At 39.1% G+C, this 14,485-nt stretch overlaps 1 protein-coding gene across 5 annotated transcripts in view; it reads left to right on the plus strand.

Annotated features, from left to right (window-relative positions):
- Positions 1-14,485, plus strand: part of SMAD4 (SMAD family member 4) — a 59,437-nt gene that overhangs the window by 27,143 nt on the left and 17,809 nt on the right. For all 5 annotated transcript variants that reach the window (XM_070421168.1, XM_070421166.1, XM_070421169.1 and 2 more), the window contains 7 exons: positions 283-660; positions 1,941-2,115; positions 2,541-2,570; positions 4,626-4,838; positions 8,914-9,033; positions 9,125-9,241; positions 10,662-10,712. In XM_070421168.1, coding sequence (XP_070277269.1) covers positions 412-660; positions 1,941-2,115; positions 2,541-2,570; positions 4,626-4,838; positions 8,914-9,033; positions 9,125-9,241; positions 10,662-10,712 — 955 coding nt within the window. In that variant the 5' untranslated portion in view covers positions 283-411. The remainder of the gene's footprint in view (positions 1-282; positions 661-1,940; positions 2,116-2,540; positions 2,571-4,625; positions 4,839-8,913; positions 9,034-9,124; positions 9,242-10,661; positions 10,713-14,485) is intronic.

Below are 14,485 nucleotides of genomic sequence, written 5' to 3' on the forward strand. Positions count from 1 at the left end.
AATGACGAGAGAGAATCATTGATCGGCTGCCTCCTGCATGCCCCCTCCTGGGGATTGAGCCTGCATAGGCATGTACCCTTGACCAGAATTGAACCCGGGACCCTTCAGCCCACAGGCCGACCCTCTATCCCCTGAGCCAAACCAGCTAGGGCTGAGAACCAAATTTTAATTATGTGCATTGAATCTTTGACTTAATTGGAGCAATTCCATCTTCCCCAAGTAATTGAATCTACTTTGTAAACTGTGTTCTAATATCTTTTTCTTTTCTTTTCTTTTTTTAAGGTTATCCTGAATACTCATGTTTAACAATTTGCCTTGTGACATTAGCCAGTGTTTTTCACTGCCTCCAAAATATCAAAATTGCTCTGGAAATTGGAGATATACTTGATTTAAAAGAAATAACTTTAACAAATGGACAATATGTCTATTACAAATACACCAACAAGTAATGATGCCTGTCTGAGCATTGTACATAGTTTGATGTGCCATAGACAAGGTGGAGAGAGTGAAACATTTGCAAAAAGAGCAATTGAAAGTTTGGTAAAGAAGCTGAAGGAGAAAAAAGATGAATTGGATTCGTTAATAACAGCCATTACTACAAATGGAGCTCATCCTAGTAAATGTGTTACCATACAGAGAACATTGGATGGAAGGCTTCAGGTTAGTCTTGTACTTGAGCTTTCATATATCTTCTGTAGTGGCAGATTAAAAAAGAAATTCTTGTTTCCTTTCAGTTACTTTGGGATACTTTAATTCTTTCCCCATCTCTTTAGATATTACACATCCTGTACCAATACCCACTATGGGAATATATGGAAGAATATGTATTCCATATAATAAAGACATATTTTAAAAATTGTTTAATATTCTGACTAAAAAGTTAAATGTAGAAAATTTGGAACATAAAAATAAAAGGCAGAAGAAAACCCATACCTTTAGCATTTTGGTATTCATTCTTGTTGCTATTTTATGTTTTTTTCCTTTTTGGTATTATATGCACATTTTTGAAACCCGAGTTATACTTGTTCTTTTTCTTAAAATAATTTAGAAATCTGATAATGTATGTTTGGTACTTTTATATTAAAAAAATCTAGAAGAATTCAAGGATATCTTTAAAACTTAAGTTAAAAAGCTTATATTTGACAAATTTTCTTTACCTTTTGTTTTAACTGGTCATATTTTTTCATGTAGAACTACATAATATATCTCCAGTCCTTAATATTTTTAAAGAAACATGTCATTAGATTTAACTTTTTTTTAAAAAAACATATTTTATTGATTTTTTACAGAGAGGAAGGGAGAGAGATAGAGAGTCAGAAACATCAATGAGAGAGAAACATCAATCAGCTGCCTCCTGCACACCCCCCACTGGGGATGTGCCCGCAACCCAGGTACATGCCCTTGACCGGAATCGAACCTGGGACCTTTCAGTCCGCAGGCCGACACTCTATCCACTGAGCCAAACCGGTTTCGGCATTAACATTTTTATTTCTAGATTTTAGGCATAATTTCCACAACAAAGCCATAGTTTTTTTGCATTTTAAAAACCTAGCACAGGCTTTGAAATCATACCTAAGCTCACTGCTTTGTGACCATAGCCAAGTAAGTTATTTTGAGCTTTAGTTTTCTCTCTTTTTTTTTTTTAACATCGATGAGAGAGAAACATCGATTCAGCTGCTTCCTGCACACTCCCTACTGGGGATGTGCCCCCTACCAAGGTACATACCCTTGACCGGAATCGAACCTGGGACCCTTCAGTCCGCAGGCTGATCTCTATCCACTGAGCCAAACCGGTCAGGGCTAGTTTTCTCTTTTATGAAATGGAGATTAAAATACTGACTTTATAGGATTGTAAGGATTAAATGAGAACACGTATAAAGTGCCTTGTATAATGTACGATGAATAACTGATGCTCAAAAATGGTTGTTTCTTTTTCCTAGGTGGCTGGCCGTAAAGGATTTCCTCATGTGATCTATGCCCGTCTCTGGAGGTGGCCTGATCTTCACAAAAATGAACTAAAACATGTTAAATATTGTCAGTATGCATTTGACTTAAAGTGTGATAGTGTCTGTGTGAATCCATATCACTATGAACGAGTTGTATCACCTGGAATTGGTAAGTAAACTTTGCTTTTTTCCTTAGAAGCACAAAGGGAAAACATCTCAATAGTGTTTTAATTTTTCTAAGTTAAATTATAAATTTGGAGGTGGCCCAGGACTTCCAACTAAAGTTAAAGAATCAGACATTTTTAATGAAATATAAATATTTAAATTTCAACTTTGGAACACACTTGTATTTTGATTGCTAAAACGAAATAGTTGGTATTTTGCCCATTTAGAATATTGTTTTGGAAAATAAGATGGAAAGCATGATAGAGTTGAATATTTCATGTATCATGATAGCATTTATTCTTGAATTGAAATGGTTCATGAAGTTTTGACTTTGGCTTATATTTACATTTAATAGTTTAAAGTATAATGGAAAATATTTTCATGGTAATGATTCATGTTTCATTTTCTTTCCCCCTTTTAAAAATGAAGATCTCTCAGGATTAACATTGCAGAGTAATGGTAAGTAACCTGTTTCTTGTATCTTTCTCTGCTTTTTTTTTATTCAGTCTCCTCTATTTTTCATTTACTTAGAAATGTGTATACTGGTTCATTTACAAGAAAAAGTCTTGCCCCTTTGGAAATGTAGGTTTTGGGGGTTGCATGCGTCAGCATTTAAAACTGGATTTAAATAAGCTGTTGGTGCTTTTATTTGAAATGCTGTTTATGAATTAAAGTAGTCTAAAAATATAATAGGGGGATCATAAAACATACAAAGGAAGAATATTTTTGAATCGGTTAAAACTGGTTATTTTGGAAGAAAATCTAACAGAAGTGGGTTTAAATGGGTATAAATACCTGTAATGTTTGGTAATTTGGAATCTTGTATAATATTAAAAAATACCAGTATTCTAATTTTTCTTCATTTCAGCCTAACTTATTTTTATGAATGATAGGTAAATTTAAGAATGATTTAAAACTACATATATTAATATTTTTTTCAGTCTTGTTACATTTTGAGTAAATTAAGCAAGGACACTTTAAAGCAGTGGTTCTCAACCTTCTGGCCCTTTAAATACAGTTCCTCATGTTGTAACCCAACCATAAAATTATTTTCATTGCTACTTCATAACTGTAATGTTGCTACTATTATGAATCGTAACATAAATATCTGATATGCAGGATGATCTTAGGCGACCCCTGTGAAAGGGTGTTCGACCACCAAAGGGGTCGTGACCCACAGGTTGAGAACCGCTGCTTTAAAGTATATGCTGATCACAGATGATCTAGTCCTATTTTTAAAAGGAGAAGGTGTTTTGAGGTGGGGAAATGCAACAAATGGGTGTGTGTGTTCTTTGTGTGTTTTTTTAGTGTAATATGTGAGAACAGAGATCTGTTAAAACATTAGCTTTGTTATTTAGAACATGTTAATCAACTCAAAATTCTAAGAACTAATTAATTTGCAGAGAAACTCTGATGAAGAGCCACTGTCACCTTAAAAAGATGTGCCATTGTTCTGGGGGCAAGTTAGTGGCTCAGTACCTCTTCTGTTGCAGAATCTTAGAGGTGGGTCAGAAATATCTTCTGACCTTAAACAAAATTTAGGAAGACCATGCAAGTCCACTTGTTTTTATTCTCCACTTTTCTTTTGTGCCATTAGTAACAGAAGAATACTGTTACTAATAGTGCCCTTGGTACTTGCTAATGGTTATTAGGTTTCTTCAAACAATTGGTTGATAATAGAAGCTGTTGTGATGGTCTGGGAAGGGACCCAGATTGGTTAAAGCCCTGTCTCCATAGATATTGATACCATGTCACTTCCCATCGTCACCATTCTCCATCCATGTTTTTTGGAGAATTAAAGCATTTAGCTCAAGGGGTGTTAGGGGTTGGGAAACTGTAGTGATAGCTTCATTAGAATCTCTTGGGGGGTGTTTATGAGGGGTTCCAGTTTTGAAGACTCTTCACACTCCTTCCCTATCCTAAAATACTGCTGTTATTGAGTACCATTGTTTGGGTTGGATTTCTAGAAGGGAATTTCAGTTTGACTTAGCATTTAGGATTTTTCCGTCTGGTCCTAAACCTTTAGGGATATTCAGTATACTTTACTTTCAAAGACTATGTTACATAATAATTCTAGATCCTGGAATTGGATAGCTATCAGATCTGACTCATACTTCTACCATGTGTGAAATTAGCAAAAAGATATAGCTCAGTGCTCAATCTCAATTTGGCCTCATCTGGATAAATAGTTTCCCCAGCCATTGGCTTTTGTCTGCCTCATGTTATATATTTAAGGTGATTATTATTTCTAAGTTAACTAAAGAGTATCTCTTCAAAACCATTGTTGGAATATAGTCTAGCTTCAAATTTCAAGGGGTCAGTCAAGTTGATTGATAAAATATATCTGATGCCACTACCTCTAAATAAATAGCTTTTGCTGATAAAGTAGTATGCTTTTCAAATATTATAAAAAACTCTGAATTATTTACGCTATTATTTTAGGTATTATTATAAGATTTTTTTCTAAGAATAGAAGCTTATAAGATTTTAAAATATGCTTTATTTTCTATATAGCTCCACCAAGTATGTTGGTGAAGGATGAATATGTACATGACTTTGAGGGACAGCCGTCATTATCCACTGAAGGGCATTCAATTCAAACCATCCAGCATCCACCAAGTAATCGTGCATCGACGGAGACATACAGCGCCCCAGCTCTGCTAGCTCCATCTGAGTCTAATGCTACCAGCACCACCAACTTTCCCAACATTCCTGTGGCTTCCACAAGTGAGTTGTAGAATCAGATGTAGTCAGCAAGTTGAATTTCCTTAACCATTGAATATTTACACTTGGAGGGAAACTCCAAGTAAGTAATAATTAAAAGTACTATGGTATCTATTTTAAAATATGTCTTTATTAATTTCAGAGAGAGGAAGGGGGAGGGAGAGAGTGAGAAACATCAGTGATGAGAGAGAATCATTGATGGGCTGCCTTCTGCACACCCCCTACTGAGGATCAGGCCCGCAATGGGCATGTGCCTTTACCAGGAACCAAACCATGACCTCCTGGTTCATAGGTCATTGCTCAACCACTGAACCATACCGGCTGGGCTGTACTGTGGTATCTTTCATTGGTAAATAAGTATTAAATAGGTTGTTGGGAAAATATGGTTTGTAGTTTATTTAAATATTTTTATGTTGATGTATCAGTCAAGTTAAGTAATGACTGATTATAATATTGATTTAAATTAGTGGTCTAATTTGTACTTTATCTACTGTTATATGCAGAAGTAAGAAGCTTCTTGAGCTTTCAGATACTTTTTAGAGAAATGGTTAAGTAGTTAACAAGTTGTTTTAAACCAACATGTTTATAAAAATCTATGGTAATGGAATTGCGAGCTTTCCTTTAATCAGTGTTCTTCTTTTGATTTATCTGGCAGACTATTGCTTTATAATAGTCATCTCAGTCTCCTATTGTGCAAACTTAGAAGAAGGGATCTTGACAGACTAATATTCCTCAAGATAAATGTTAAGTATTTTAGTCAATTTTGAAATAAAGCTAAATTCTACATAAGCTAACACTGTGGTTTTTCAAGTAAGAAGTCTATTTCAAAAAGGTTTTTCCCATAATAGAGGTGCCACCTTCTCTGGCACAGGGCTATTAGGTTCAACTTTTCTTGGGGCCTGATCAAGGCAATAATCACTTGGTTTTGTTACTGCTGTTATTTATTTTTACAGTCACAAATGACTGGACAATTTGCTGCTTGGAATAGTTTTGTAAAATTAATCACAGAGCAGGTTGTTGGCATGTATATGTTATTTGCACCTGGTTGCTAAGGAGATTGTATCTAAGTCCACATCAGCACTAGATGTTAATAGATTTGGACTGATACTTTGTTGGTCCCTACCAAAGGGAGCATTATTCTGTTTACTTTAATATCAGATCAGATTCAATATATAAATTTGATCTTTGGAATAAATGGAGAACTGATTTATATAATTGAGTTTTTGAGTAAAGCATACCAACTTTCCCCCTCTTTAATTCATTTCATATCTTAAAAGCAGTATCTTTTGGATTTGCTACATGAGATGACTACTTAGATATAGTGTTTATGTGAAAACATGAGGATATAACCACTTGGTGTTTTTTTTCTTATATATATACTAGAGGCCCGGTGCACAAAAATTTGTGCACTGCGGGGGGGGGGGGGGCGGTCCCTCAGCCTGGCCTGCACCCATTTGCAGTCCATGACCCCTTGGGGGATGGCCACCTGTCGACTTAGGCCCACTCCCCAGGGGATCAGGCCTAAGCTTGCAGTCAGACACCCTTCAGGCAGCCAGGGAGCCCTCCGGGGATGTCCGACTAAAGGCTTAGGCCCCCAAGGGAGCTGTGATGAAGAAGCTGGGGTGACAGAGGAGCCACGCTGTCCCGCCCCGCTGCCCTGGGTCGGGTCGCATACGGGACACCCGGACGGCGGCCGGGCAGTCTGGCGGATTGCTGCTGCCCCGCCCAGCCACCCCGGGTCGGGTTGCACATGGGATGCCTGGGCGGGCCAGGCGATCACTGCTGCCCAACCCGGCCACCCTGGGTTGGGTCGCACGTGGGACACCCGGACGGTGGCTGGGTGGGCCGGCCTATCCCTGCTGCCCTGCCCAGCCACCCTGGGTCGGGTCGCACACGGGACGCCCAGGTGGGCCGGCGGATCGCTGCTGCCCCGCCCGGCTGCCCCAGGTTGGGTCGCACACGGGATGCCCGGATGGCGACCAGGCGGGCCGGCCGATCGCTGCTGCACCACCTGGCCGCCTCGGGTCGGGTCTCACACGGGACGCCCACCGCCCGGGTTGCAGATAGCAGGCCTGGATGGCGGCAGACAGGCGGGATGGCTCTGTCCCACCCCACCGCCCCGGGTGGCAAATAGCAGGCCTGGATGGCAGCGGGGCAGGTGGGATGGCGCTGACCCACCCTGCCTGCAGTATGCAAATTAGCCATCTTTGTTGGCGGTTAATTTGCATACCACGCTGATTAGCCTATGGGAGGCGTAGCGAAGGTACGGTCAATTACCATGTTTGTCTATTATTAGACAGGATACACACACACACACACACACACACACACACACACACACACACTAGAGGCCCGGTGCATGAATTCGTGCACATTCAAAAGAAATTAATTAGAAGGTGGCCAGTGGGGCAGGACTGGGCGAGATGGCCTGGACACACCCTGGAGCCAACCTCCCGTGGTCCCTCCCTGGCTAGCAGCACCTGGGGCAGTGTCGGGGCTTGAAGGGCATTAGTGGAGTGAGCAGGGTCCCTCCGGCAGGTGGGGTCCCTCAGCCTGGCCTGCAGGGATCAGGCTGAAATCAGCAGTCCGACATCCCCTGAGGGGTCCTGGAGTGTGAGAGGGCAATCTATAAAGTTTCTGTTGCTCGGCAGCTCCTGTGTTGAGTGTCTGTCCCCTGGTGGTCAGTGCGCGTCATACCTACTGGCTGGTCAGCTGGTCGGCTGGCCGGCCAGTCAGCTGGTCACTTAGCCTTTTTATATATATATATTTGTTTGTTTTTAATGATTTCAGAGAAGAAGGGAGAGGGAGAGGTAGAAACATCAGTGATGAGAGAGAACCATTGATTGGTTGCCTCCTGTATGCCCCACAGTGGGATTGAGCCCGCAACCTAGGCATATGCCCTGACTGGGAATTGAATCATGACCTCCCGGTTTATAGGTTGACATTCAGCCACTGAGCCACACCGGCCAGGCTATCTACTCTTTATTTACCAGTTTGGGAACATAGTTGACAAAGAGAATGGGCAGTGATGGAGAAATAAAGAATGTACATTACAGCATAGATTAGTGCTAGAGCACAGATACTAACCTCTTGATAGTATCTGGAGGTTGAAATTGTGGGCCTTTGTTGATGCCTGCTAAAGTGACTTCATTTTAAATGGGCTGAGTCCTTTGAAGATTAGACAAGTAATAATTACAAAATTTCAGTGCTTTACAAATGAGACAGAGAGTTGACTTAATGCTTGCTTGAAGAAATCAAGTTTTTTTCCCCACTAAAAAAAAAAAAAAAAAAAGGGCCTTACAAATGTAGGCCAGTAAGCCATCATAGAATGGCTTTTAATTGGATAGAAGTCAGAGGAAGCTTAGTCTTCTTTGTTACATACAGAGAAGGCAACTAGTTTCCTGTAATTTCAGGAGTGTGCTAATGTTCTTGGAAAGAGATGATTCTTGATTTTTAAAAGTACATGAAAAAATTTCAAAGAAGATTGATAGTCTGATAGTTTTTTTTAAGACTAGCAATCATACTATAACAAACAGTGGAGCTTGAAAAATTTTTTTTTTAATTTTCTCACCTTATTCATCACATTTCATTTAAAATATTTGCCTGATCTGCTTTTCTTTTATCAAACCCTAGCATTCTATTATTACCAGTATCAGAGCTGATAATAATGAACTTTCCAGTCTTCAACACTTACTTAAGCCTGGACTTTTGGAGTTCTAATCAAAAAGGTTCAGAGCTGAATGGAGTGGCTGGGGTGAGCTGATATGCTTCTGAAGAAGTTAGTGTGGTAGCCTAGACATATGCCAGATTTTTCTGGCATTTGAAGAATATTGTGAAGAAATAGGCCACTAAAATTAGCTAGCCATTACTTAAGATAGAATGATTTTGAACTTCTTCAAGTTAAGATTTGCCTTTGTAGAGGACTTTAGGATTTTTTATTTGATAGGCCATGAATGAGTTCATTTTTTGCTCATTTTTATAGTTGTGACTATCATGTAATTTGGTCCTTCAGTTACTGTATAAAACCATAGGATTGCATCTATAAATGTGCCATCTTAATGTCTTCTTGTTCCTCTAGGTCAGCCTGCCAGTATACTGGCAGGCAGCCATAGTGAAGGATTGTTGCAGATAGCTTCAGGGCCTCAGCCAGGACAGCAGCAGAATGGATTTACTGGTCAGCCAGCTACTTACCATCATAGTATGTACATGCTTTTTAAAATATTTTAAGTAGTTGAGAAGTAGGCAGACTTTATAAAAACAAATTAATCCATGTGGGCCTTAATTTTTAGACAGCACTACCACCTGGACTGGAAGTAGGACTGCACCATACACACCTAATTTGCCTCACCACCAAAACGGCCATCTTCAGCACCACCCGCCTATGCCGCCCCATCCCGGACATTACTGTAAGCTCTTGTTTTTGTTGTAAGGGCCTTTTCTTTTTGAGGATTTCATTTTTTCTCCATTTAAAAAATGTTTTTACATCTTTTGTTCATTTTACAATTTAGTTTTATTAAATGATTAGAGTTTTTCAGTATTTTTGGTAAACATTTTTTATTACTGTGTTATCATACCTTTGTTTTAGAAGAGTAATGTTTACTAAATACATTTATTTTTCCATTGCTAATGTTTCATTAACACCACATTGATTTCCATTCATTTGTTTGTTTGCTTTGTGCATGTTCTTAGATCTCATGTGTATCTGTATATTCACCCCATGTTGATTGAAACCCTTTGAGTGTCAAGATCTCAAGGTTTCCCTCACTGTAGTATTTAGCATACCATAGACACTCTGATGTCGAACCCATCATTGCATCTGCAGGCATGATTGGGAGGGACACCCTACTGATTAACCATAGCTTGTAGTTTCAGGCAGAATAGGAACTTTGTTCTTTTGGCTTAGTAAAATCAATAGTATAAATCTTCCATATATATTAAATCTTTTTCCCTCTTATATAAGGTTAATAGTCCCAAAGAAAACTTAAAAAAAAAAATAGAAGTGTATAAATAAGAATCCTGCTACCCAGAGATACCACTTGTAATACTTTGTCATGTTTTCCTTCCAGTCATATAAATGGGTATATATAAATTTGGGGGGAGGAGGAGATCATATTGCGTATATTGTTATATCCTGTTTTTTTTTCAGTTATGTTATTTTTTGATATCTTAAGAGAATATAATTTTTAATGTCTGCTGAGCCAGCATAGTGGTTAAGGGTGCTGAATTTGGACCCTTAACTGGCTGTGTGACCATTGGCAAGTTATTTAATCTCTCTAAGCCTTAAGGTTAACAGTAGTAATTAGTAGTATCTAACCCCATGTTATAAGAAATAAATGTAATAATTCATGTGAGATGTTTAGCACAATGTCTTAACACATAATAATCTCTCAATTATGTTAGCTACTGTTCCATTATGGAAATAGCCTTAATTTAATAAGCCATAAACACTTGTTTTTAGAATGGACCTAACAATTTGAGTTATTATTACATATTACATTATAAATTATATTGTATTACATGTTACATGAATAATTTATAATTTACATTAAGTTTTGCATGTACAACTATTGTAAATTGCTTAACAGCACTAGTGCATATACCACTAAATGTTAGCTATTAAATATCTATAAAAGTAATTCAAGAGTATTTGCTTATTATAATTATGAAGTAATCTAAATTAAGCTTTTAAGTTCTTAGACATTGCAGAAACTTGATCCAAAAAGCTCTTAAGGTATGCTAGTTATATTTAAATACGGTATATCAAAAATTTTAATATTAGTGAACTTTTAATAAATAAAATTGGGATTTCTATTATCTTTTCTTTAGGGCCAGTTCACAATGAGCTTGCATTCCAGCCTCCCATTTCCAATCATCCTGGTAAGTGTATTTTAAAATTGATTCCCTATAATTAGATTTTCTTTATGGTAATAGAAAAAAACACACAAACACACATATGCGGGTTTTAATGTAATACAGAGTTATTTAAGGTTTAGATAAGTACAGTTCTCATAGCATTAGTTAATAGTTTACGAGTAACCATTATAGTCACACACAAATTGTCTATATATATATTTTTAACTGTCTCTGAAAGAAAAGATAAGAGCTGTCTTCAGCTAAAATGTAAAATACCAAAATGCTGGTTTTAGCATTGAATACATAAATATGCAGCAGAAAAAGTGGGTTTCAAATAGAACACAATGTAAAATTGTCACTTAAAAAGCTACGGAAGCCCTGGCTGGTTTGGCTCAGTGGATAGAGCATCAGCCTATGGACTGAAAGGTCCCAGGTTTGATTTCGGTCAAGGGCACATGCCCAGGTTGTGGACTCAATCCCCAGTGGGGGGCATGCAGGAGGAAACCAATCAATAATTTTCTCATCATTGATGTTTCTATCTCCCTCTCCCTTCCTCTCTGATTAAAAATAATAATAAAAATTTTTTAAAAAGCTAGGGAAGGATCTGAAGTAGATCCTGAAAAGAAAAATAAGTCACTGTATCTGTCTTAGAAGATTTAGGAATCTCTGGCTAATTGAAATGTAGAAACGGATTAAATTATGCTCAAAAGAGAGCATAGCTAAGTAGATTTTCTCAGTTCATAGTTTGAATATAACTTCTTAAATTATAGAAGTAATAAAACAAAGTTTAGAAATAAAATACTGAAGGCTTCTTAACATAAACATAGGATTTTGATTTTTCTTTCCTCTATCCCTTCATAACTGTTTTTCTTTCATAAAAAGATGCAAAGTATATCATTTTAACTCATCCCCTTAATTTTCACCCTAATTTTAAAAATGTTTTATTATAAAGAATTTCAAACATAAAACAAATACCAGAATAATATGGGAGATCCCTCCCTCATTGTACTCATCCCTCAGTTTTAGCTATTAACAATTAATGGCCAATCTTGCTTCATTCATACCCCCCCCGCCCCCCCACTTCTCATTCATACCCTTATCTATTATTCTGAAGAAAATCCTATATAGCCATCTTATTTATTTATTTATTTATTATAGATTTTTATTGATTTCAGAGAGGAAGGAAGAGGGAGAGAGATATAGAAATGTCAGTGATGAGAGAGAATCATCCATCAGCTGCCTCCTGCACACCCTCTACTGGGGATTGAGCCCGCAACCCGGGCATGTGCCCCGACCTGGAATTGAACCATGACTTCCTAGTTCATAGGTCAGTGTTCAACCACTGAGCCACGCTGGCGGGGGTATGGTCATTTTATATGTGAACTAGAGGCGTGGTGCACGAAATTCGTGCACCGGGGTGGGGGTGGGGTCCCCTCAGCCCAGCCTGCACCCTCTCCAGTCCGAGACCCATCGGGGGATGTCGAACATCCCTGTCACAATCCTGGACCGCTGGCTCCAAACTGCTCACCTGCCTGCCTGGTCACCCCTAACTGCCCCCCCTGCTGGCCTGGTTGCCCCCAACTGCCCCCCTCTGCCAGCCTGGTTGCTCCTAACTGCCCACGCCCCCCCCCCCGCCAGCCTGGTCACCCCCAACTGCCCCCATGCTGGCCTGGTCGCCCCTCACGGCCCTCCTCCCCCCCTGCCCACCTGGTCGCCCCACGCAGCCTGCTCTGTTCAGTCGTATGGTCATCCCTCACTAACCCCCCTACTGGCCTGGTCATAGGCAGCCATCTTGTGAGGGTGTGAGGGTTAATCTTTTTATATAGGATACTTTAGTACATATTTCTAAAAAAGATTTTAAAAAAATATTACTATAGTTACCATAATGATTAATTTAAAGGATAACATATACTTTCTCAAATAGATCTGTATAATTTTCTTAAACAATGTTTTATTATTTATTATTTATGTTGGTTCCATTTATTCATCTGGCTGTTAAACAAAACATTGAGGGTAAGATCTTGATGCTTATAACTCTTCATTTTAAGAGATTTGAAGAATTTCTGGATCAGAAGGCCAAATTGATTTAAACATTAGAGTATGAGAAGCACTTTTACCATGCTCACCAGCAGTGTGATAGTTTAATAAACTTTGTGCTGATTTAGGATGCAAATAATATTTATTTTGATTTGGAGAAAAATTCTGATTCAAAAAATGTTCAGAAACATTTTTTTAAACATATGTATTACTTAGTTAAGTTATTAACTGTAGTAGATTTTGTATATGTTTGTTATTTTAAACATTTTTATGGGTCAGGGGGTCTTACCTTTATATAAACACTAGAGGCCTGATGCATGAATTTGTGCAAGGGGCTCTGCCCCTACCGCAGAGGCAGCTACCGCTGCCTTGGCTGCCTCTGCCTCGGCCCGCCACCACAGTTTCATCTGGAAGGTCATCTGGAAGGATGTCCGGTCTAATTAGTATATTACCCTTTTATTATTATAGATTTTTATTGGGAAATATAATAAATAGAAAAATATATAAAACATGTATAATCTAATGAATAACATTAAAGCCAATACCTATATAACCACCACCCAGATTGAAAACTAAAATATTGCAGCACCCACAAAAACCTTCCTACCTCAGGCATTTTGTTTGTCAAAAACTTTTCTCCCCTACCCCAGCAGTAACCATGATCCTGCTTTTTATAAATATTACTAGAGGCCTGGTGCACAAAATTCGTGCACTCGACGGGGGGTGGGGGGAGCCCCCTCAGCCTGGATTGCGAGAGAGCGTAGGCCAGGCCGAGGGACCCCACCGGTGCACGATTGGGGCCAGGGAGGGATGCAGGAGGTTGGTCAGCTGGGGAGGGACCGCGGGAGGGCTCCAGGGCTTGTCCAGCCTGTCTTGCTCAGTCTCGATCCGCCCGACCCCAGCAGCAAGCTAACTTACCAGTTGGAGCATCTGCCCCCTGGTGGTCAGTGCACATCATAGCGAGCAGTTGAGTAGCCTTAGCATATCATTAGCATAGTATGCTTTGATTGGTTGAATGACTAACTGGACACTTAGTATATTAGGCTTTTATTGTATAGGATTATTTTTTTTTTTTACTCTTTGAAAGTGATGACTGCATCCCTAAACAGTCTGGTTTAGTAGTTTGGTTTTATTTGTATTTGAAATTATAGAATTGAAGTCATTGATCAGAATCTTAATTTTGTTTGTGAATAAATATATTGTGATCAGAAGGGAATACCTAGTATCTTAAGAATGAGAATTTTTGCTGGTTTCGAGGCAGCATCCTTGAGAGTCAATAGTGACCTCTAGCAATTTGGGGGTCATGGGATGGGGTGTGGTGTCAGTCTTCAAAAGGCTTAGTGGAAGGTGACCTACAGGAATGAGGGTAATCAGGGCTCTGAAGAAAGACCTACCCTAGATGGAACGGTGTGTGGGGTTGGGAGTGGTGGCATTTAGCTAGTTCTGTGAACTCAATTTTATATCCTGCAATCACTTTTGTCCTCATGATAGCTTTACTTCATTCTTCTCAGGCTAGAACCGATGTTGAGGCCTAAGAGCTTCTGGTGGTGAGGGAACAGCATTAACTAGTTCTGAGCCATGCATCTGTCGTTCTGCATTGGCAGGAAGGCCTCTGTCTTTAAGAGTAAATAGGAAGGGACTCAGTGGTGAGGATGATCCTGAAAGGTCTCTTGTCCAAGTGGTTGCAGGAGGGGACCAGCTCTGCCCACACACCTTTAATGGAGTCAGCTGGTTGGAACCCAGAAGGCTGTGAATGCTTT

The sequence above is a fragment of the Myotis yumanensis genome, unplaced genomic scaffold, assembly GCF_028538775.1.
Source record: "Myotis yumanensis isolate MYYU_CA2020_CCGP unplaced genomic scaffold, mMyoYum1.0.hap1 SCAF_7, whole genome shotgun sequence".
NCBI classification, from domain to species: Eukaryota; Metazoa; Chordata; class Mammalia; order Chiroptera; family Vespertilionidae; genus Myotis; species Myotis yumanensis.